The sequence below is a fragment of the Pelodiscus sinensis genome, chromosome 5, assembly GCF_052426305.1.
Source record: "Pelodiscus sinensis isolate ZL-2025 chromosome 5, ASM5242630v1, whole genome shotgun sequence".
NCBI lineage: Eukaryota > Metazoa > Chordata > Testudines > Trionychidae > Pelodiscus > Pelodiscus sinensis.
The window spans coordinates 132,297,940-132,321,986 of record NC_143056.1 but is presented as its reverse complement, the minus strand read 5'-3'; the positions used below and the strand labels follow the sequence as shown (position 1 = coordinate 132,321,986).

General features: G+C 45.7%; 3 protein-coding genes across 3 annotated transcripts; all 3 read left to right on the top strand.

Annotated features, from left to right (window-relative positions):
- The first annotated feature begins 5,170 nt into the window (after nucleotides 1-5,170).
- Nucleotides 5,171-6,109, top strand: LOC102452339 (olfactory receptor-like protein OLF2). The gene has a single exon (XM_025189875.3). The coding sequence runs from the start codon at nucleotides 5,171-5,173 to the stop codon at nucleotides 6,107-6,109; it is 939 nt and encodes a 312-aa protein (XP_025045660.3).
- Nucleotides 6,110-10,845: 4,736 nt separating this feature from the next.
- Nucleotides 10,846-11,784, top strand: LOC149524405 (olfactory receptor 5AR1-like). Its single transcript, XM_089778850.1, has one exon. It carries the CDS (start codon nucleotides 10,846-10,848, stop codon nucleotides 11,782-11,784), a length of 939 nt encoding a protein of 312 aa, XP_089634976.1.
- Nucleotides 11,785-18,958: 7,174 nt separating this feature from the next.
- On the top strand, nucleotides 18,959-19,897 carry LOC142829329 (olfactory receptor 5AR1-like). The gene has a single exon (XM_075928819.2). It carries the CDS (start codon nucleotides 18,959-18,961, stop codon nucleotides 19,895-19,897), a length of 939 nt encoding a protein of 312 aa, XP_075784934.2.
- Nucleotides 19,898-24,047: the final 4,150 nt, after the last annotated feature.

The window sequence follows — 24,047 nt, the reverse complement described above, 5'->3', positions numbered from 1 at the left end:
CCACTGATGTAGCTCTGTCCCCAGTCTCCTCTGCTGGAGCTCTTTCATTGTGAATAAAACACTAGGGCTGTGTCTAGACTGCATCCCTTTTCTGTTAAAGGGATGCAAATTAGACACAGTGCAATTGCAAATGAAGCGGAGATTTATATCTTCTCCACTTCATTTGCATAAACATGGCTGCCGCTTTTTTCCGGCTTGGGGCTTTGCCGGCAAAAAGCGCCAGTCTACATGGGGATCTTTTGGAAAATAAAGCCTTTTCCAAAAGATCCCTTATTCCTGATTTTAAGAGGAATAAGGGATCTTTCGGAAAAGGCTTTATTTTCCGAAAAATCCCCATCTAGACTGGTGCTTTTTGCCGGCAAAGCCCCGAGCCAGAAGAAAGCGGCAGCCATGTTCATGCAAATAAAGTGGGGGAGATTTAAATCCCCGCTTCATTTGCAATTGTGATGTGTCTCATCTGCATCCCTTTTTCGCAAAAGGGATGCAGTCTAGACATAACCCAGAAGAATTAGAGAGTCAAAATAAAAAGAGAACAATTCTGTAGACTGGTTACTAGGGAAACCCATCCAGACAGTGAGATGCTCAACTTCACCTATTCATTCCAATGGCTATTTAATTAGGTAGAACAACTCTGAGATCCTTTTAATTGCCTTTTTCAGAGCTGAATATCAGCTTGCTCCCTGGATCAGAAAACAGTAACGTGGGGGGGAGGGTGGAAAAGCAGGTGGTGAAGCAAATCTTTGCTTTGAATTCATTTAGGTTCTTAAGTGAGGTTGTTACTGACATTTCACCTTTTATTTCTTTGTAACCAATTCTGATCTTTGTGTCTCATTATTGCTATTCACTGAACATTTTTCTTTCTGTAGTCAATGCACGTGTTGGTTTGTTTTATTGCAGCCACTGTGTTTTGGTATCAAAATATTTAGGAACCTCTACCTGGGAACAGGATTTGTGCCTGTTATTTACTGTCAATAAAAAGACAGACGTTGCATGCACTGGTGTTGTCCAGGAGGGTGCTGGACATTACAGGACGCATTCTATTGGGCATTGGTAGGCCCTGTGATCTACAAGTAGGTGCTCTGTTATTGTAGTCAAAGGCAACATGTGATAACCTTTTACCTGAACCTGCCAGAGACGGAACCCAAAGCCTTTGCTGTGAGTTATTTTTATAGCCCAGATGTCCTCCCCCAAGGACATGTTAGTAGAGAAGAAAGCCATTTTAGCACTGTGTGACTTCACTCTGTTTTCTCAGTATATTAGTGGTGGTGCAGTGACTGCTGTTTCTCCTTCCCTTCAGAGGCAGTGAAGAGACAGGGAGAGGGGGGCTTCAGGTTACCCATTGCTTCCATTTATAGTCCTGTTCCCCCAGGAGATAAAATGTCTATGTGTAAAGATGTTTTGGTCTCCTATTTCCTCATATTTTTGAGCTTCCTTTTATTGCCCTTTCTCCTCTCTGATGCTGTTTGCTGCTTTGATACGGAATTCACCACCGCATACGTTACTTGTATCAGAAAGACCTGTTTGCCAACAACCGTTTGTGACATAAGTTAATACATCTCCTGTCCTCTTCTAACCTCACATATCGTAGTTCCACACATGAATGATCAGGATCATACCAATACATAAATTATGAGTTTTCAGAACATACATATGCAGGTGTATTGTTAAAAGACCTCAAAAGAAAAAAATAAACCACAAAGACTTCACACAAAGAAATCAAGCACCTCCACAGGCTATGGACTGAAATCCAAGAAAAAACACATCAGGCATTGGCATAAAAGACACATAAAATGTGAGAGGACCACTGCCTGTGTAGCACACCAAAAAGTTGTAGCCACCACCATAACCTTGTCTAGGCCGCACAATCATAACTAATTTGTGGAAACGGCCCCTTGATTGCACCACAACACCCTTTGAAATCCATGGGAATGTGCAGGTATCTCATTGCCATGAATCTCATCACTCCTACTCTTCCCATCTACAAAGAAACAAACAGCAATGGCACATGGCATGTTTAATCTACCTCCCAATAGGTATGTGCCCTGGGGATCCAGCTAGGGAGTATGCCAAGAGGAATTCACCTAGATTAGAGTCTTGTTGAATTCTGGTCTGATCTTTGTGAGGTCTGGATCTATCTCCAAACCCCAGACAGTTCATAAAATAGCCCTTCCAAGGGTGTGTAGGAGAGAGGTCAAATTCAACAGAACCAGGGCTGTTGCATGAGTGAAATTGCTAAGTTGGAAGTCCCTCTGCTCTTGTTCTGTAAGGGAAGAACACAACCCTTCAGCAAGGGGAGGAGTCTAAAAGAGTAAATATTCCCCTCTCTGAAACCCCACTGGCATTTGTTGGGCTGTAACAACAGGAAACCCACACCTCTCAAACACCACTTCTGATTGGGTGTCTTTAGGCTTTAAAGAATTTCTGTCCTGCTATCAGGCCGTACCTCAGGGTATCCCACCTGGAGGCAATGTTTTTGTCTTGTCAGCGTCCTCTCCAGTTGGGACACTAAGTACTTTAGATCCCTTTTACCACTATCTAATTATAGGACCCTTCCTTAGTGTCCCAATTGCCACTCCAGACTTGGGACCCTCTGAACAGCAGCCACACAGCACTATGTCCCTTTAATTAAATTGGTTCAGTTTCACGAGGAGTAACAGTAGTTCGAACTAGGAAGCCTAGTTCGAACTACCTAGTTCGTGCCCCGTGTAGCAGCACTGCACGGGGTTCGAACCAGCGGGGTTTTAAAAATGGCGGCTCTCCGCTTATGCAAATGAAGCCCAGGAAATTCAAATCCCGGCTTCATTTGCAAGTGCGGTATGCCTACATTACCCTCCTAGTTCGAACTAGGAGGGTAGTGTAGACATACCCTGAGATTCTAGAGCAGGGTGGGAAACCTTCTTCGGGTCAGGAGCTGCTGGCCTGCAGAAAAATCAGTTGGGGGCCACACACAAGTTAGGATAAAAACAGACACACCTCGCTGTGGCCCCAACTGAGGAGAAAGACACTCTTCTCATAGTCCCCTTACATCGTAGCCTATGGTGGCCCAGCCTAGTAGATTTTGTGTCCTCCAGGTCCCAAGCAAGCAGATGAGGGATTAATCACCTCTGAAAGCTCCCCAATGCTGGGGTCCCTGAATGTCCAGGGATGAATCCAGGCAATCCGAAGGCTGCATGCAACCTCCAGGCCCGAGGTTCCCCCATGCTTGTTTTGGACCACTGGCATCTATGAGTCAAGATACACAGATTTACTGTACGTTCCTGCTTTTTTGTACGACCTCCTGAGAATATGTAACATGGAACCTCACGCACTAATTACAGGTAGAACATCTCAAATAAAAACCCATCCGGCCATGACTGGAAGGGATAAGTGATATGAACTCCACATGTCACCTGGCCTGTTTCCCTACTGATGATTGAAAACATGCTCAGGTTCACACCACTTGAAGAGCAGGCTCTTTGGCTACAAAGGAGCTCTTCTGAGTTATAATGACTGCGGATCTGGCCAATGACTCCAATGGAGAGACAGCAGGGGATCTGGTCTAATGCGCATTCTCCATGAAATGGTTACATGATTGAGCTTGTCTATCCATATCCACCAGACCCAGCATAGATCAGGGAAGCTCTGAGCATCCTCAGCAGGCACAAGCTGAGAAATGTAGCAGGTCTAAGGCAGCCCTCATTCCACGAGGAGTATAGGTAGTTCGGATTAGAAGCCTAATCCGAACTAGCTACTCCGTGCCGCGTGTAGCCGCACGGCACGAGATTCGAACTAGCTGGCATTTAAAAATGGCGGCGGCCAGCTTTATGCAAATGAAGCCCGGGAAATTCAAATCCCGGGCTTCATTTGCAATTGCGGATGACTACATTATCCCCGCTAGTTCGAACTAGCGGGGTAGTGTAGACATACCCTTATGGAGTTATCTTTTCCTTGGAAAGTATCAGCTTTGCACTAATTTATCAAACTCACCTCCTCCTCAAACCATGGCTGTGGGACACTGGTGATGATCCAGGGCAGTTCAGCAAGAACGGAGACCATCATGCAGCATAGGGTATGCAGTTCAGTCTGGAAGCCAGGCCCAAGCGAGAGTATGGGGGGATGTGGTAACACAGGGACCCCTCTGAGCTGAACAACTATGTATGGTGTCAAAAACACACTTTCCATTTTTGTTCAGATTTACTTAGTATCCTTGTGCAATGGAAAGTAGTGGGATGCCATAGATCCCTAGACTTGTACTTGATAACTCAGACTCATATTACATCATTTAATAACAATAGGAGGAAAGTATGGAGCAAATTAATCCCCAAGGCATGGGATACCCCAATGGTCGCTTTGGTTCCCTCAGCTCATTAAAGAGGTGTTGAGTCTCTCTGAGCTCAGGTATTCCCAGGTGATTCAGGAATAATGTTCCATAGATCGCAGATCTCAGTATAAAACTTCATGGACGCTCCTAACTAGATCTTTCTGTCGAAGAGGAAACATCACCACGTATGTCTCTTCTCATCAGGTACGTGCTCTTGTCCTGCATCAAAGCCACACCACCACAGAGACACCAGGGTGATCGGCAGGTATTGAACTGATGATCCTCAGCACTAAATACCTGAGCCCCAATACAACCCCTCAAACTAAAGGAAAAACCCCGGTGTTTGGGAAAGGCAGGCAATTACAAACTCAATGAAGGAAGTGCTTCTTCTGGGGTTTCCTAAGGATTAGAGAATGTGCCATTTTTAAGTGCCAAAAATGTCATTAGCACAGCACACAAGCTTCAACCAAACCGAGATTCTGAGCCACAGAGCTCCCCTTGCTTAAAGAGGAGTGGGAGATTGACACACATTAATCTCATCCCTTCTTGAGATAAGTAATAATCTCATCCGACTGAGATGGTTTCACCCGGATTCTCTTACCGTGGAGTTGCAAGTCACTGTTCGCTGCTCAGATTAGTGAACAGGAGTGTTCCCCCGTGTTGTATGGTTAACCTGTGTGTCCTTGAATTTTTATAGTGCGCACAACTGGACTGATCCTCTGTGAACATCTGGCTTTGTGGACTAAGCACCTCTTTCAGGTCATAGTGGCATCCATTTTTCATCACTTACTTCGTTACACAGAGGGACAGCTTTGCAGAGCCATCCACCTGCCCACATACCTTTAGCTGCCTGATCTCAGTTCAGAGGAGATGGAAGAGGGAAATCACTCAGAGATGACTGAGTTCATTCTCACAGGACTGACAGATCGTCCAGAGCTGCAGGTCCCTCTTTTTGGGGTGTTCCTACTGATTTATATTGTCACCGTGGTGGGAAATGGGGGGATGATCTTTTTAATCAAGACTGACCCACAACTCCACACCCCCATGTACTTTTTCCTCAGTTACTTGTCTTTCTGTGATCTTTGCTATTCCACAGTGGTTGCTCCTAAAATGCTGCAGAATTTCTTAGCCAAGAGGAAAAGCATTTCTCGTACTGCCTGTGCTATGCAATTGTATTTATGTTACCTTTTTCAAGATGTTGAGTGTTTCTTGCTGGCTGTGATGGCGTATGACCGTTATGTGGCCATCTCTAACCCACTGCTCTATACTGTCACTATGTCCAGGAGGCTTTGTAACCTGCTGGTGGCTGGAGTGTATGGGGTGGCATTGGCAGATGCAACGACAGGCACGTATTATACATTTCGGCTGTCATTCTGCCGCTCCAACGTCATCAATCATTTCTGCTGTGACATGCCCCCACTGCTGGTGCTGTCCTGCTCTGACACCCGCATCACTGAGATAGTTCTGTTTGCCTCCATGTGCTACACTGTAGTAATCAGTGTTGTGATCATTCTCCTCTCCTATGTCTGTGTCATCTCCACCGTCGTGAGGATCCATTCTGCCAAGGGTTTGCGCAAAGCCTTTTCCACCTGCGCTTCCCACTTGACTGCAGTGGGCATGTTTCATGGAACCCTCCTCTTTATGTATTTCCGACCCACCTCCAGCTACTCCATGGACAGTGACAAAATCACCTCAGTGTTTTATACGCTGGTGATCCCCATGTTGAACCCCCTCGTCTACAGCCTGAGGAACACAGAGGTGAAGGGCGCCCTGAGGAAAGCCATGAATAAATTTCGGACCCATTCTTGAATCTTTTTAACTCAGTCCAAACTTTTCATGCACTTGGGTTGATTCTATGATGTAGTTGCAAGTGTGATGCGTGTTACTTTTATAGATGAACCAAAGGGTGTTTTCACAGCCTCCTGAGGCTCTGTGGCTCTTTATGTGCTCTGTGGGGTGGTTGTAGAGATTGTCACTTGGTTTGTGTCCATATGCAAGGAGGAGCGGCAGACCAAAATATGTAAGAGCAAGAGTAACATTCCCAAGAGAGACCACAGTGCGGGTGACTGTGACAGTCTGCACTGAACTGAATAGACAATAGCGTGGAAAGAGTGAGTTTTCTCCAAAAAATCAGTTAAAAAGAAAGTTCAATAATAGAGACACCAGATAATTGGCAAAATGTCAGAAAGTCCTCTCCCAACAAAATGAAAAATAAAATAAAGTGGCAGTTTAGCCGTACCCTAAGTTACAGCACTATATACAGATATTATTCAATGTGACTTAAAACAGATTCCACCCCACACCGTGCGTATGGGAGAGTCGCATAACAGAAGCTGTGCAAATTCAATCACCTAAGAGCATTAGTGTAGACCAGCCCTGATGACAATCCATGGTGGAACAATCTTTGTGAGATGGAAATTTCAGACAGTGATGGACTAGACAGAAGGAGACAGAAGCAGGAAGTGAAAGTTGATCACCCACGTCAGAGGTGAGCATCCTTATAACGGGGAAAAAACATTTGAGAGAGAGGATACTCCCCACCATTGACTAAGTTTGGCTGCTTTAAATCCTCACCTATACTCTGCATATGTATGCCATGATTTTGAGACAAAGCTATCATAGAATGTGTAACATGTGTATGAATCATTTCAGGTCAACCAAAGCTGCATCAATTTTAATTATACATTATTATTCCAGAAGAAATTCACCCATTTCCAGAATCACTTGCCTCGGAGTCATTGTACCTCATGTTCACAATCTAAAGAATTGATTTCAAGGCCCTTTCTATATCTTAGAATGAAAGCGCTAAGGGAGGAGACACTCAGAACTCCTAGACTGGGTGATCTTAGCTACTATAGACAACATTATTGAATTGATAATGTGTTCTCATATTTGTTGATTCTCACAGTAAAGTAGATACTCCAAAGGTCCCCTTCCTGCTTTTCAAGCTGCTCATGGCATCAACACCATCTAAAGCAGGGGTTGGCAATCTTTTCAAACCAAAAGCCAAGCTATATCAAAATTCAGAGCAAGAAGTCAACAAAGAGCCATATAAGAATGCCCATTTGCATGACTGAAAATATACAACTTCATATTATTGATAGTTAACATTATAATTAATTAGAGCATAACTGCAACATTGTACTCACTGACTTTAATGGGATTTCTACTGCTGTATCTTTTTGCACATTTCTTTGTGGTTTACATCATATCTGGTCAAATCCAACACCATGTGTGCATTCAGGTTATCTTCTGTCAATCTTATGTCAGGGGCGCTTTTACTCTCGCACTTTTCTTTCTGTTAGTAATAAACCTTTAGATTTTAGATTCGAAAGGATTGGCTCAGTGTGATCTTGTGGGTAAGATCCAGAAGGTAAATTGACCTGGGACCTGTGGCTGCTTTCTTGGAACCAGACAGACCTTGTTCGGGGTAAGTGAGATTGGGTTCTAAAACAGCTCATCTCTGTATGAGGCTGGGGCCGTCTGGAGCACGGATACTGCTGGGGTGTCAGATGGGTTTTGCTCGTGAGGCTTCTGGCTGGCCAGTCAGGCAGTAGAAGAGCTCTGTGGGGTGGTTTGTGGCCTATTTGGGAAGGGCTTCCAGTCAGGGGGCTGAAAGGAGCCCTGACTTTGAGCAATTTGCCCAGAGAGGATGCCCTCAGCGGTGCCCAGACCTGGCCCGTCCATCACAATGGGAAATTTTGACCAGGGAGTGTTGGGCCAAGTGGATGGGGGCAGACTATCTGACCATAGAGTGAGTGAGGGAGTAACGGGGTCTGGATATGAGTGGGTGGGGGCCACTTATTGGTTTTGCACCACATGGTAGGCACCGTGTAACATGCCTCCCGCTGCTCGCATCCCCCAGACACCTCCTGTGAAGTGTTCCCCACAAGTTCCCCCGGCCTCCAGCTCCTCCACGCTCCAGTGTGGGCAGGGTGGGCCAGGAAGGCGTCAGCAGTAGTGCCGGCTCCCTTCTCCGGGGGGAGTAAGGGAACGGCTGAGCTGGGCCTCCCTAGAGAGCCATAGGATGCCGACCCCCAATCTGAAGACAATGGAGAGGCACATTGTTCCTGGGGAGGATTCTGGCTGAAAGGGACTTGCCTGCAAAGCTTGGAAAAGCAGGTGGTGAGACAAATCTTTGTTTTGAATTCATTTAGGCTCTTCAGCGAGGTGTTACTGACGTTTTACCTTTCTATTCTTTGTAACTAATTCTGATCTTTAAGTCTTATTATTGGTAATTACTGCAAATCTTTCTCTCTGCAGTCAATAAAAGGGGTTGGATTGTTTCATAAATGATGCTACTCTGTTTTGCTATGAAAATAGTTAGGAACCTCCACTTCAGCAGAAGATTTGCAGCTGTCATTTTCCGTCAATAACATGACTTTACATGAGCTGGTGTTGTCCAGGAGGGTGCTGGACAATACAAGGACTTTGACGTACTGGGGATTTTGTCTACTCTTGTAGCCATGCTGTTCACTCTGGTTTTGAAATTCACAGTTTGCTTTCTTGTGCTGTGTGTGCGGCCTACTGTTCTGTGCTGCTCTGCAGTGACGCTGTGTATGTGTGCCTCAGTTTCCCTGGGCACTAAAGCATAGTATGAGAGGGGTATGGTTGGGTGTAACTAACCGTTCAGCATCACTAGGCCTTCAGACCTGGAGGTTAGTGCTCTGTGTGGTTGTACTGAATGTCAGCATATGATACCCCTGTACCTGAACCTGCCAGAGGTAGAGCCCAGACCCTTAGCTGGGAGTTATTTTCATAGCCCAGATTTCCTCCAGCAAGCTGCTAGCAGACATGTTTGCAGAGAAGAAAACCATTTCTACCTCTGTCTGCGCGACTCCACTCTGGTTTCTCTGTACGTTAGTGGTGGTGCAGTGACTGCTGTGTCTCTTCCCTTTAAGAGTCAGTGAAGAAAGAGGGAGAAGGGGTCTCCAGATATCCGGTCCTTCCTTTTATACTCCTGTCCCCCCTTTCAGACATTTAACCAGCTGGTTAGCAGGAAACGGAATGTCTAGGACAAAAAATCTTTAAGGCTCCTTTTTCCTCATATTTTTGAACTTCCTTTATTTCCCTTCCTCCTCGATGATGCTATTTATTATTTCAATACAGAATTTGCCATTGGTTTCAGACCTGTTTTCTAAAAACGGTTTGTCACGTGGGTTAATAATAGCATGCAGTGTCCTCGTCTCACCTCACATACTGTATTGCTACTCATGATTTATCAGGAGGATACCAACAAACCAATTCTAGTTTTCAGATGCTACATTGACAGGTGTATTTTTAAAGGTTCTCACAGAAAAAAAAAACCAAAAGAATTCACACGAAAAAAACCAAGTCTCTGCACAGGCTACAACCTCAGAAATACAAGACAAAACCAGATTAGCCATTGAAATATATGACCCCTAAAATGTGAGAGAACCACTGCCTGTGTAGCACACCACACATTTTTAACCTCATATATAACCTTCTTTAGGCAGAACACTCATAACATATTTGTGGGAATGGCCCCTCGATTGTCCAGTAACATCGTTCAGATTACATTGGAATGTGACGGTATTCCTTCTGGAACAGAAAGGAGTGGGATGCCATAGATCCCTAGCCTAGAACTGAATATCTTGGACACAAATGGCATCATTTAATAACAATAGCAGTAACGAATGGGCCAAATTAATCCCCAGGTCATGAGTTACGCCCATGGTGGCTTTGATTCCCTGAGGTCATTAATGAGGTGTTGTGTCTCTCTGAACTCAGGTATTCCCAGGTGCTTCAGGACTAATGTTCCATAGATGGCAGTTCTCAGTATAAAACTTCATGGACGCTCCCAACTAGCTGTTTCTGTCGAAGGGGAAACACCACCACGCGTGTCTCTTCTCAGCAGGTAAGTGCTGTTGTCCTGCATCAAAGCCACGAAACTGCAGAGACACCTGGGAGATTGGCAGGTATTGAACTTACGATCCTCCGCACTAAATTCCTGAGCCCAGATACAACCACTCAAACTAAAGGAAAAACCCTGGTGTTTGGGAAAGGCAGGCAATTACAAACTCAATGAATGAAGTGTTTTTTCTGGGATTTCCTAAGGATTACAGAATGTGCCATTTTTAAGTGCCCAAAAATGTCATTAGCACAACACACAAGCTTCACCCAAACCGAGATTCCGAGCCACAGAGCTCGCCTTGCTTAAAGAGGAGTGGGAGATTGACACACATTAATCTCAGCCATTCTTGAGTTAAGTAATAATCTCATCCGACTGAGATGGTTTCACCCGGATTGTCTTACAGCGGAGTCACAAGTCACTGTTTGCTGCTCACGTTAGTGAACAGGAGTGTTCCCGCGTGTTGTATGGTTAACCTGTGTGTCCTTGTACTTGTACAGTGCGGACAACTGGAATGATCCTCTGTGAACATCTGGCTTTGTGGACTAAGCGCCTCTTTCAGGTCATAGTGGCATCCGTTTTTCATCACTTACTTCGTAACACAGACGGAAAGCTTTGCCGAGTCATCCACCTGCCCACATACCTTTAGCTGCCTGATCTCAGGTCAGAGGAGATGGAAGAGGGAAATCACTCAGAGGTGACTGAGTTCATTCTCACAGGACTCACAGATCGTCCGGAGCTGCAGGTCCCTCTTTTTGGGGTGTTCCTACTGATTTATATTGTCACTATTGTGGGAAATGGGGGGATGATCTTTTTAATCAAGACTGACCCCCGACTCCACACCCCCATGTACTTTTTCCTCAGTAATTTGTCTTTCTGTGATTTTTGCTATTCCACTGCGATTGCCCCTAAAATGCTGCAGATTTTCTTAGCCAAGAAGAAAAGCATTTCTCGCACTGCCTGTGCTGTGCAATTTTTTTTATGGTACTTTTTTATAGATGTTGAGTGTTTCTTGCTGGCTGGGATGGCATATGACCGTTATGTGGCCATCTCCAACCCACTGCTCTATACGGTCACTATGTCCACACGGCTTTGTAACCTGCTAGTGGCTGGGGTGTATGGGGTGGCATTGGTGGATGCAACGACAGGCATGTATTACACATTCCGGCTGTCATTCTGCCACTCCAACGTCATCAATCATTTCTACTGTGACCAGCCCCCACTGCTGGCACTGTCCTGCTCTGACACCCGCATCACTGAGATTTTGATGTTTGCCTCCGCGAGCTACACTGTATCGATCAGCGTTGTGATCATTCTACTCTCCTATGTCTGTATCATCTCCACCATCCTGCGGATCCGCTCTGGCGAGGGCTTGCGCAAAACCTTCTCCACCTGCGCTTCCCACTTGACTGCAGTGGGCATGTTTTATAGCACCATCCTCTTTACGTATTTCCGACCCACCTCCAGCTACTCCATGGACACTGACAAAATATTCTCAGTATTCTACACGCTGGTGATCCCTATGTTGAATCCCTTTGTCTATAGCCTGAGGAACACAGAGGTGAAGGGTGCCCTGAGGAAAGCGATGTATAAATTTATGACCCATTCTTGAGTCTTTTTAACTCAGTCCAAACTTTTCATACACGTGGGTTGGTTCTATGATGTAGTGTGATATGTGTGATTTTTATAGCTGAACCAAAGGGTGTTTTCACAACCTCCTGAAGCTCTGTGTTGTGGTTGTAGAGATTGTCACTTGGTTTGTGTCCATATGCAAGGAGGAGTGGCAGACCAAAATATGTAAGAGCAAGAGTAACGTTCCCAAGAGGGACCACAGTGTGGGTGACTGTGACAGTCTGCACTGAACTGAATAGACAATAGCATGGAAAGAGTGAGTTTTCTCCAAAAAATCAGTTAAAAAGAAAATTTAATCATACAGACACCAGATAATTGACAAAATGTCAGAAAGGCCTCTTCCAACAAAATGAAAAATAAAATAAAGTGGCAGCTTAGCCGTACCCTAAGTTACACCACTTTATGCAGATATTATTCAATTTGACTTAAAAGAGATTCCCCCCACGCCGTGCAAATGGGAGGGTTGCATGACAGAAGCTGTGCAAATTCAATCACCTGAGAGCATCAGTGTAGACCAGCCCTCATGACAATCCATGATGGAACAGTCTTTGTGGGATAGGAAGTTCAGACTTTGATGGGCTAGACAGAAGGAGAGAGAAGCAGGAAGTGAAATTTGATCATCCACGTCAGAGGTGAGCATCCTTATAACGGGGGAAAAGCATTAAAGAGAGAGGATATTCCCCACCATTGACTAAGTTTGGCTGCTTTAAATCCTCACCTATCCTCTGCATATGTATGCCATGGTTTCGGGACAAAGCTATCATAGAATGTGTAACATGTGTATGAATCATTTCAGGTCAACCAAAGCTGCATCACTTTTAATTATACATTAGTATTCCAGAAGAAATTCACCCATTTCCAGAATCACTTGCCTCGGAGTCATTGTACCTCATGTTCACAATCTAAAGAATTGATTTCAAGGCCCTTTCTATATCTTAGAACGAAAGGGTTAAGGGAGGAGACACTCAGAACTCCTAGACTGGGTGATCTTAGCTACTATAGACAACATTACTGAATTGATAAGGTGTTCCCATATTTGTTGATTCTTACAGAAAAGTAGATGCTTCACTCCCGAAGTTCCATGTAATTCCATGCACTGTAAATTCAACATTTTTAAATGACCATACGTTTTTGCTACTACTGTTTTATTTTCCACATTCAGAATGAAAAATTAATATATTTCCTTCAGAGTGAAGGAATTGTATGAGACAGCAAAAACAAAAACAAAACAAAAAAACCCACTTCTGGTATGTGTAGTAAGATGAGGGCCTAAAACATAAGACTATCTAGCACAGGCCTGGTTTGAGGTCTGAGGACTAGTTAACAATGGGAAAAAACATGGCTAACATGGAACAGAGCTAAGCTGTGAACCAGAGCCTGGCCCCAGCTCACAGAACTTGGCATGAACAGGGCTGAGAGCACGTAACACTAATTGGTGCTAGGTACCTACTGCAGAACAATAATTGGTGCTGGTCATAAGTAGAAAGCACATGGAATCACTAGCTCATTTAAAAAGACCTTGGTACCCACTCCCCACAGATACAGACTCAGGTTCCAGAAGGGGTCTAAAATGACTGATGAATAGAGATGATCTAATCATACCACGAGGTACAGGGTGATGGGTGGTATCTAAGTAGCATCAGAGGGTGGTAATCTGACAACTTCAGAGGGTAGCAATCTGATACATCAGCAATAAGGTGTGACTTGTTTTACCTGTAGATAACGTGGTCTCTTCGGGGGAGGAGGGGACAGCCTTTGTATGACATAGCGGCACTGGGACCTCTGACCAATTGAGTCATTCCATTGTGGCAAATATTGTCTGTAGTGGTTCTGTACAGTCTACTGACAACTATGACTGTAATTTGCTCTACAATAAACCAGGCTTGTCGCCTTTGAATCTTATCTGGTTTGTCGTCTTTGGGGGCTCTCTTGGGGTCTGCTGTGGAGACTAAGTGCACAAGTCCACACTGCCCACATCACTTGGAACACACACAAGTAGCCTTCTGTTTATAATAGTAAAAGAAGCCAAAGACCAGTGAGGACACCTGGGCTACGTCTACACTGGCCCCTTTTCTGGAAGGGGCATGTAAATTTCACTAGTCGTCGTAGGGAAATCCGCGGGGGATTTAAATATCCCCCGCGGCATTTAAATAAAAATGTCCGCCGCTTTTTTCCTGCTTTTAAAAAAGCCGGAAAAGAGCATCTAGACTGGCCCCGATCCTCCGGAAAAAGTGCCCTTTTCCGGAGGCTCTTATTCTTACTTTGAAGCGTCGGACATTTTTATTTAAATGCCGCGGGGGATATTTAAATCCCCCGTGGATTTCCCTACGACGACTAGTGAAATTTACATGCCCCTTCCGGAAAAGGGGCCAGTGTAGACGTAGCCCTGGGGAATAAACCTTAACCAGCCCTCCCTGAAGAACTAGAGTACGTACAAACTGAAATTGTCTCTTCTCGTTCCAACTATTTGGAAGCAGTATATATCAAAGTATTCACTAATTCAGTGCCCATATGGAAAAATAGAAAAAAATGGATCTTAAATTCTTTCTGCCCATGAGTGGAGAAGGCTGGTACTCCAAAGGTCCCCTTCCTCCTTTTCTCCCTGCTCGTGGCATCAACACCATCTAAAACAGGGGATGGAAACCTTGTCAAACAAAAAGCCAAAATACATCAAAATTCAGACCAAGAGGTCAACGAAGAGCCGTATAAGAATGCCCATTTGCATGACTGAAAATATACAACTTAATATTATTGATTGTTAACATAATTAATTAGAGCATAACTGCAACATTGTACTCGCTGACTTTATTTAATGGGACTTCTGCTGCTGTATCTTCTTGCACATTTCTTTGAAGTTTACATTATAACTCGTCAAATCAAAGGCCATGTGTGCATTCAAGCTGTCTTCTGTCAATCTTATGGCAGGGGGCTTCAGGCGTCCGGGCTGGGGCAGGAGATTGGGTGTATGATGGACTCATGGCACAAAGTTGTTATGTGTGAAGGTGCAGAAGTGTTATGGCAGGGAACTGGGGACGAGGGAGGTCAGGGGCCCCGGGCAGGAGGTTCAGGTGTATGATGGACTCAGGGTTGGTGTGTGCAGTGAGGCAGGAGTGTTATGATGCTACAGTCATATGGAGGTGAGCCTCAATTGGGGGCTTGTTGGCCAGGCTTTGTTTAAATTAAATGTCCAACACAAAAGGTTTCAACATTGTCTTGATTTATGGTAGGAACAGGGAACCTTTTTTGGTTTGGTGCCCTCTGACCCTAGAAAAGTCAGTCGGGGACCACACAAGTAAGAATCTAAAACAACCCCTCCAAAAAAAAACCCCCACTCCTCAATGATGTGCCCACCAACTGTATCACCTCACTCCCCTGAAGCTCCAGATCCATAGCGGGGGGTGGGGCAGGGAGGACTGAGGTTCAAAGTCTCGGCCCAGATTTACTCTTCTAGGGTTCTGGGGTTAGTGGATATTGTGGGCCAGCCCTAAGCTCTGGGATGGGGCCAAAAATGAGAAGTTCAGTGAGTAGGGCCGAGCTGCCAGTGAATGGGATGGGGTTGGAGTGCAGGATCTAGGTGGGAGAAGGTGGGGTGCAGAAGGGAGTGAAGGTGCAGCGTGTGGCCAGGGTGCAGGCTGCCTGTCCCGGGGGTGCCTGGCTGAGAGGAGGAATTGTGGCCAGGGAGCAGATGGGGGTTTGTGTGTCTGGCCAGATGGCTAGAGGTAGGGAGGATTTGGAAGGGAGCTTGGGACAGAGGGGATTTTGGCCAGGGAATTGGAGGTGTCTGGGCAGGGGGTAGGCGATTTAGCCCAGGACGCCGGGGGCAGGAGGTGTCTGGTCAGCAGGCTGAGGTTAGGGTGGGATTTTGGCCTGGGGTTTCTGGCCAGGATAGTGGGGACATGGGTGTCACGTTACTGGATTTTAAGGGGAGCAGTCAGATCACTGCTGCACCCATGAGGGGTGGGGAGGTCTGCCCCAAAAGTTGGTACAAAGGGGGCAATGCGAGGTGTCAAATGAAAGCTTGTCTTATCCTGATTCTATATATGCTAGTCATGTAATGGTATAATGTTTGTGTGTGAAGTTATAAGCATGTACTCTGAGTGGATACTGAATGTTTCTGCTGGGGTGTCAGATGGGTTTTGCTCGTGAGGCTTCTGGCTGGCCAGTCAGGCAGCAGAAGAGCTCTGTGGGGCTGGTTTGTGGCCTATTTGGGAAGCGCTGCCAGTCAGGGGGCTGAAAGGAGCCTGACTTTGGGCAATTCTCCCAGAACGGACGCCCTCAGCGGTGCCCAGACCTGGCCCGGTCCATCTCAATGGGGAATTTTGATCAAGGAGTGTTGGGCCAAGTGGATGGGGGCAGACTATTTGGCCATAGTGTGAGTGAGGGGGTGACGGGGTCTGGATATGAGTGGGTGGGGGCCACTGATTGGATTTTGCACCACATAGCAGGCACCATGTAACAAGCCTCCCGCTGCTCGCATCCCCCAGAAGCCTCCTGTGAAGTGTTCCCCACAAGTTCCCCCGGCCTCCAGCTCCTCCACACTCCAGTCTGGGCAGGGTGGGCCAGTAAGGCGTCAGCAACAGTGCCGGTTCCCTGCTCCAGAGGGAGCAAGGGAACGGCTGAGCTGGGCCTCCCTAGAGAGCCATAGGATGCCGACCCCTGGTCTGAAGACAATGGAGAGGCACATTGTTCTTTGGGAGAATTCTGGCTGAAAGGCACCAGCCTGCAAGGCTGGAAAAGCAGGTGGTGAGACAAATCTTTGTTTTGAATTCATTTAGGCTCTTCAGCGAGGTGTTACTGATGTTTTACCTTTCTATTCTTTGTAACTAATTCTGATCTCTATGTCTCATTATTGGTAATCACTGAAAATCGTTCTCTCTGCAGTCAAAAACGGGATGGATTGTTTCATAAATGACGCCACTGTGTTTATAGTTAGAAACCTCCACTTCAGCAGTAGATTTGCACCTGTTATTTTCTGTCAATAACATGACAGACTTTACATGAGCTGGTGTTGTCCAGGAGGGTGCTGGACAATACAAGGACTGTGACGTACTGGGGATTTTGTCTACTCTTGTAGCCATGCTGTTCACTCTGGTTTTGAAATTCACAGGTTGCTTTCTTGTGCTGTGTGTACAGCCTACTGTTCTGTGCTGCTCTGCAGTGACGCTGTGTGTGCGTGCCTCAGTTTCCCTGGGCACTGAAGCACTGCCTGAGAAGGGTACGGTTGGGTGTAACTCACCGTTCAGCATCACTAGGCCTTGTGACCTGGAGGTTAGTGCTCTGGGTGGTTGTATTGAATGTCAGCATGTGATACCCCTGTACCTGAACCTGCCAGAGGTAGAGCCCAGACCCTTAGCTGGGAGTTATTTTCATAGCCCAGATTTCCTCCAGCAAGCTGCTAGCAGACATGTTAGCAGAGAAGAAAACCATTTCTACCTCTGTCTGCGCAACTCCACTCTGGTTTCTCTGTACGTTACTGGTGGTGCAGTGACTGCTGTGTCTCTTCCCTTTAAGAGTCAGTGAAGAAAGAGGGAGAAGGGGTCTCCAGATATCCGGTCCTTCCTTTTATACTCCTGTCCCCCCTTTCAGACATTTTACCAGCTGGTTAGCAGGAAACAGAATGTCTAGGACAAAAAATCTTTAAGGCTCCTTTTTCCTCATATTTTTGAACTTCCTTTATTTCCCTTCCTCCTCGATGATGCTATTTATTATTTCAATACAGAATTTGCCATTGGTTTCCGACCTGTTTTCTAAAAACGGTTTGTCACGTGGGTTAATAATAGCATGCAGTGTCCTCGTCTCACCTCACATACTGTATTGCTACTCATGATTTATCAGGAGGATACCAACAAACCAATTCTAGTTTTCAGATGCTACATTGACAGGTGTATTTTTAAAGGTTCTCACAGAAAAAAAAACACAAAAGAATTCACACGAAAAAACCAAGTCCCTGCACAGGCTACAACCTCAGAAATACAAGACAAAACCAGATTAGCCATTGAAATATATGACCCCTAAAATGTGAGAGAACCACTGCCTGTGTAGCACACCACACATTTTTAACCACATATATAACCTTCTTTAGGCAGAACACTCATAACATATTTGTGGGAATGGCCCCTCGATTGTCCAGTAACATCGTTCAGATTACATTGGAATGTGACGGTATTCCTTCTGGAACAGAAAGGAGTGGGATGCCATAGATCCCTAGCCTAGAACTGAATATCTTGGACACAAATGGCATCATTTAATAACAATAGCAGTAACGAATGGGCCAAATTAATCCCCAGGTCATGAGTTACACCCATGGTGGCTTTGATTCCCTGAGCTCATTAATGAGGTGTTGTGTCTCTCTGAACTCAGGTATTCCCAGGTGCTTCAGGACTAATGTTCCATAGATGGCAGACGTCAGTATAAAACTTCATGGACGCTCCCAACTGGCTGTTTCTGTCGAAGGGGAAACACCACCACGCGTGTCTCTTCTCAGCAGGTAAGTGCTGTTGTCCTGCATCAAAGCCACGAAACTGCAGAGACACCTGGGAGATTGGCAGATATTGAACTGACGGTCCTCCGCACTAAATACCTCAGCCCAGATACAACCCCTCAAACTAAAGGAAAAACCCCGGTGTTTGGGAAAGGCAGGCAATTACAAACTCAATGAAGGAAGTGTTTTTTCTGGGATTTCCTAAGGATTACAGAATGTGCCATTTTTAAGTGCCCAAAAATGTCATTAGCACAACACACAAGCTTCACCCAAACCGAGATTCCGAGCCACAGAGCTCGCCTTGCTTAAAGAGGAGTGGGAGATTGACACACATTAATCTCAGCCATTCTTGAGTTAAGTAATAATCTCATCCGACTGAGATGGTTTCACCCGGATTGTCTTACAGCGGAGTCACAAGTCACTGTTTGCTGCTCACATTAGTGAACAGGAGTGTTCCCGCGTGTTGTATGGTTAACCTGTGTGTCCTTGTACTTGTACAGTGCGGACAACTGGAATGATCCTCTGTGAACATCTGGCTTTGTGGACTAAGCACCTCTTTCAGGTCATAGTGGCATCCATTTTTCATCACTTACTTCGTAACACAGACGGAAAGCTTTGCAGAGACATCCACCTTCCCACATACCTTTAGCTGCCTGATCTCAGCTCAGAGGAGATGGAAGAGGGAAATCACTCAGAGGTGACTGAGTTCATTCTCACAGGACTCACAGATCGTCCGGAGCTGCAGGTCCCTCTTTTTGGGGTGTTCCTACTGATTTATATTGTCACTATTGTGGGAAATGGGGGGATGATCTTTTTAATCAAGACTGACCCCCGACTCCACACCCCCATGTACTTTTTCCTCAGTAATTTGTCTTTCTGTGATCTTTGCTATTCCACTGCGATTGCCCCTAAAATGCTGCAGATTTTCTTAGCCAAGAAGAAAAGCATTTCTCACAGTGCCTGTGCTGTGCAATTTTTTTTATGGTACCTTTTTATAGATGTTGAGTGTTTCTTGCTGGCTGGGATGGCGTATGACCGTTATGTGGCCATCTCCAACCCACTGCTCTATACGGTCACTATGTCCACACGCCTTTGTAACCTGCTAGTGGCTGGGGTGTATGGGGTGGCATTGGCGGATGCAACGACAGGCACGTATTACACATTCCGGCTGTCATTCTGCCGCTTGAACGTCATCAATCATTTCTACTGTGACCAGCCCCCACTGCTGGCACTGTCCTGCTCTGACACCCGCATCACTGAGATTTTGATGTTTGCCTCCGCGAGCTACACTGTATCGATCAGTGTTGTGATCATTCTACTCTCCTATGTCTGTATCATCTCCACCATCCTGCGGATCCGCTCTGGCGAGGGCTTGCGCAAAGCCTTCTCCACCTGCGCTTCCCACTTGACTGCAGTGGGCATGTTTTATAGCACCGCCCTCTTTACGTATTTCCGTCCCTCCTCCAGCTACTCCATGAACACTGACAAAATATTCTCAGTATTCTACACGCTGGTGATCCCTATGTTGAATCCCTTTATCTATAGCCTGAGGAACACAGAGGTGAAGGGCGCCCTGAGGAAAGCGATGTATAAATTTATGACCCATTCCTGAATCTTTTTAACTCAGTCCACACTTTTCATACACGTGGGTTGGTTCTATGATGTAGTGGCAAGTGTGATGTGTGTGATTTTTATAGCTGAACCAAAGGGTGTTTTCACAACCTCCTGAGGCTCTGTGTTGTAGTGGTAGAGATTGTTACTTGGTTTGTATCCATATGCAAGGAGGAGTGGCAGACCAAAATATGTAAGAGCAAGAGTAACATTCCCAAGAGAGACCACAGTGTGGGTGACTGTGACAGTCTGCACTTAACTGAATAGACAATAGCATGGAAAGAGAGAGGTTTCTCAAAAAAATCAGTTAAAAAGAAAGTTCAATCATAGAGACACCAGATAATTGGCAAAATGTCAGAAAGGCCTCTTCCAACAAATTGAAAAATAAAATAAAGTGGCAGCTTAGCCGTACCCTAAGTTACACCACTTTATGCAGATATTATTCAATTATCACCTGAGAGCATCAGTGTAGACCAGCCCTGATGACAATCCATGATGGAACAGTCTTTGTGGGATGGGAAGTTCAGACTTTGATGGGCTAGACAGAAGGAGACAGAAGCAGGAAGTGAACGTTGATCACCCACGTCAGAGGTGAGCATCCTTATAACGGGGGGAAAACATTAAATAGAGTAGATACTCCCCACCATTGACTAAGTTTAGCTGCTTTAAATCCTCACCTATACTCTGCATATGTATGCCATGCTTTCGGGACAAAGCTATCATAGAATGTGTAACATGTCTATGAATCATTTCAGGTCAACCAAAGCTGCATCGCTTTTAATTATACATTAGTATTCCAGAAGAAATTCACCCATTTCCAGAATCATTTGCCTTGGGGTCATTGTTCCTCATGTTCATAATCTAAAGAATTGATTTCAAGGCCCTTTTTATATCTTAGAACAAAAAGGCTAAGGGAGGAGACACTCAGAACTCCTAGGCCGTGTCCACACTCAGGGGTTCTTTCGAAAAAAGTACCCTTTTTTCGAAAGAACTTCCCCTGCATCCAGACTCAAGCCGCGTTCTTTCGAAATTATTTCGAAAGAACGCGGCTTTTCTTTCGATGGCGGTAAACCTCGTTTCACGAGGAAGAACGCCTTCCTTCGAAAGTTCCTCTTTCGAAGGAAGGCGTTCTTCAATGTAAAGAGGCCGTCTTCGAAAGAGAGCATCCAGACTCGCTGGGTGCTCTCTTTCGAAAAAGCGGATTTCCTCTATCGAAAGATCCGCCTGCAGTCTAGACGCGATCTTCCGAAAGAGGCTCTTTCGAAAGAAGCCTGCAGTCTAGACACAGCCCTAGAGTGGGTGATTTTAGCTACTATAGACAACATTACTGAATTGAGAAGCTGTTCCCATATTTGTTGATTCTTACAGTAAAGTAGATACTTCACTCCCGAACTTCCATGTAATTCCATGCACTGTAAATACAACATTTTAAAATGACCATACGTTTTTGCTACTACTGTTTTATTTTCCACAGTCAGAATGAAAAATTAATGTATTTCCTTCAGAGTGAAGGAATTGTATGAAACAGCAAAAACAAAAACAAAACAAAAAAACCCACTTCTGGTATGTGTAGTAAGATGAGAGCCTAAAACATAAGACCATCTAGCACAGGCCTGGTTTGAGGCCTGAGGACTAGTTAACAATGGGAAAAACATGGCTAACATAGAGCAGAGCTAAGCTGTGAACCAGAGCCTGGCCCCAGCTCACAGAACTTGGCATGAACAGAGCTGAGAGCACGTAACACTAATTGGTGCTAGGTACCTACTGCAGAACAATAATTGGTGCTGGTCATAAGTAGAAAGGACATGGAATCACTAGCTCATTTAAAAAGACCTTGGTACCCACTCCCCACAGATACAGACTCACGTTCCAGAAAGGGTCTAAAATGACTGATGAATAGAGATGATCTAATCATACCACGAGGTACAGGGTGATGGGTGGTATCTAAGTAGCATCAGAGGGTGGTAACCTGACAACTTCAGAGGGTAGCAACCTGATACATCAGCAATAAGGTGTGACTTGTTTTACCTGTAGATAACGTGGTCTCTTCGGGGGGGGGAGGGGACAGCCTTTGTATGACATAGCGGCACTGGGACCTCTCACCGATTGAGTCATTCCATCGTGGTAAATATTGCCTGTAGTGGTTCTGTACAGTCTACTGACAGCTATGACTGTAATTTGCTCTACAATAAACCTGGCTTGTCGCCTTTGAATCTTATCTGGTTTGTCTTCTTTGGGGGCTCTCTTGGGGTCTGCTGTGGAGACTAAGTGCACAAGACCACACCGGCCACATCACTTGGAACACACACAAGTAGCCTTCTGTTTATAATAGTAAATGAAGCCAAAGACCTGTGAGGATTCCTCAGGAATAAACCTTAACCAGCCGTCCCTGAAGAACTACAGTACGTACAAACTGAAATTGTCTCTTCTCGTTCCAACTATTTCAAAGCAGTATATATCAAAGTATTCACTAATTCAGTGCCCGTATGGAAAAATAGAAAAAAATTGATCTTAAATTCTTTCTGCCCATGAGTGGAGAAGGCTGGTACTCCAAAGGTCCCCTTCCTCCTTTTCTCCCTGCTCGTGGCATCAACACTATCTAAAAAGCCAAAATACATCAAAATTCAGAGCAAGAGATCAACAAAGAGTCGTATAAGAATGCCCATTTGCATGACTGAAAATGTACAACTTAATATTATTGATAGTTAACATAATAATTAATTAGAGCATAACTGCAACATTGTACTCACTGACTTTATTTAATGGGATTTCTGCTGCTGTATCTTTTTGCACATTTCTTTGAAGTTTACATCATAACTGGTCAAATCCAACCCCATGTGTGCATTCAGGCTGTCTTCTGTCAATCTTATGGCAGGGGCTTCAGGAGTCTGGGTTGGGGCAGGAGATTGGGTGTATGATGGACTCATGGCACAAAGTTGTTATGTGTGAAGGTGCAGAAGTTTTATGGCAGGAAACTGGGGATGAGGGAGGTCAGGGGCCCTGGACAAGGGGTTCAGGTGTATGATGGACTCAGGGTTGGTGTGTGCAGTGGGGCAGGAGTGTTATGATGCTACAGTCATATGGAGGTGAGCGTAAATTGATGGCTTGTTGGCCAGGCTTTATTTAAATAAAATGTCCAACACAAAAGGTTTCAACATTGTCTTGATTGATGGTAGGAACGGGGAACCTTTTTTGGTTCGGGGGCCTCTGACCCTAGAATAGTCAGTCGGGGACCACACAAGTGAGAATCAAAAACAACCCCTCCAAAAAAAAACCCCACTCCTCAATGATGTGCCCAGCAACTGTAACACCTCACTCCCCTGGAGCTCCAGACCCATAGCGGGGGGTGGGGCAGGGAGGACTGAGGTTCAAAGTCTCAGTCCAGATTTACTCTTCTGGGGTTCTGGGGTTAGTGGATATTGTGGGCCCGCCCTAAGCTCTGGGATGGGGCCAAAAATGAGAAGTTCAGTGTGTAGCGCAGGGCTGCCAGTGAATGGGATGGGATTGGAGTGCAGGATCTAGGTGGGAGAAGGTGGGGTGCAGGAGGGAGTGAAGGTGCAGCGTGTGGCCAGGGTGCAGGCTGCCTGTCCCAGGGGTGCCTGGCTAGGAGGGGGAATTGTGGCCAGAGAGCAGATGGGGGATTTTGTGTCTGGCCAGTGGGGTAGAGGTAGGGAGGATTTGGAAGAGAGCTTGGGACAGAGGGGATTTTGGCCACGGAGTTGGAGGCGTCTTGGCAGGGGGCAGGGGATTTTGCCCAGGATGCCGGGGGCAGGAGGTGTCTGGTCAGCAGGCTGGGGTTAGGGTGGGATTTTGGCCAGGGGTCTCTGGCCAGGGCAGTGGGGACATGGGTGTCACGTTACTGGATTTTAAGGGGAGCAGTCAGATCACTGGAACGAGGTGTACAGATAGTTCGGAATGGCTAGCTAGTTCGAACTATCTAGCCCGTGCCGCGTGTAGCCGCGCGGCACGGGGTTCGCACTAGCCGGCTTTTAAAAATGGCGGCACCGGCTTTATGCTAATGAAATTCAAATCCAGGGCTTTATTAGCAAGTTCGGTATGCATACATTACCCCGCTAGTTCGAACTAGCGGGGTAGTGTAGACATACCCTATGAGCCAGAAAGAACTGTGGACCCATCCTGACATAGGATGT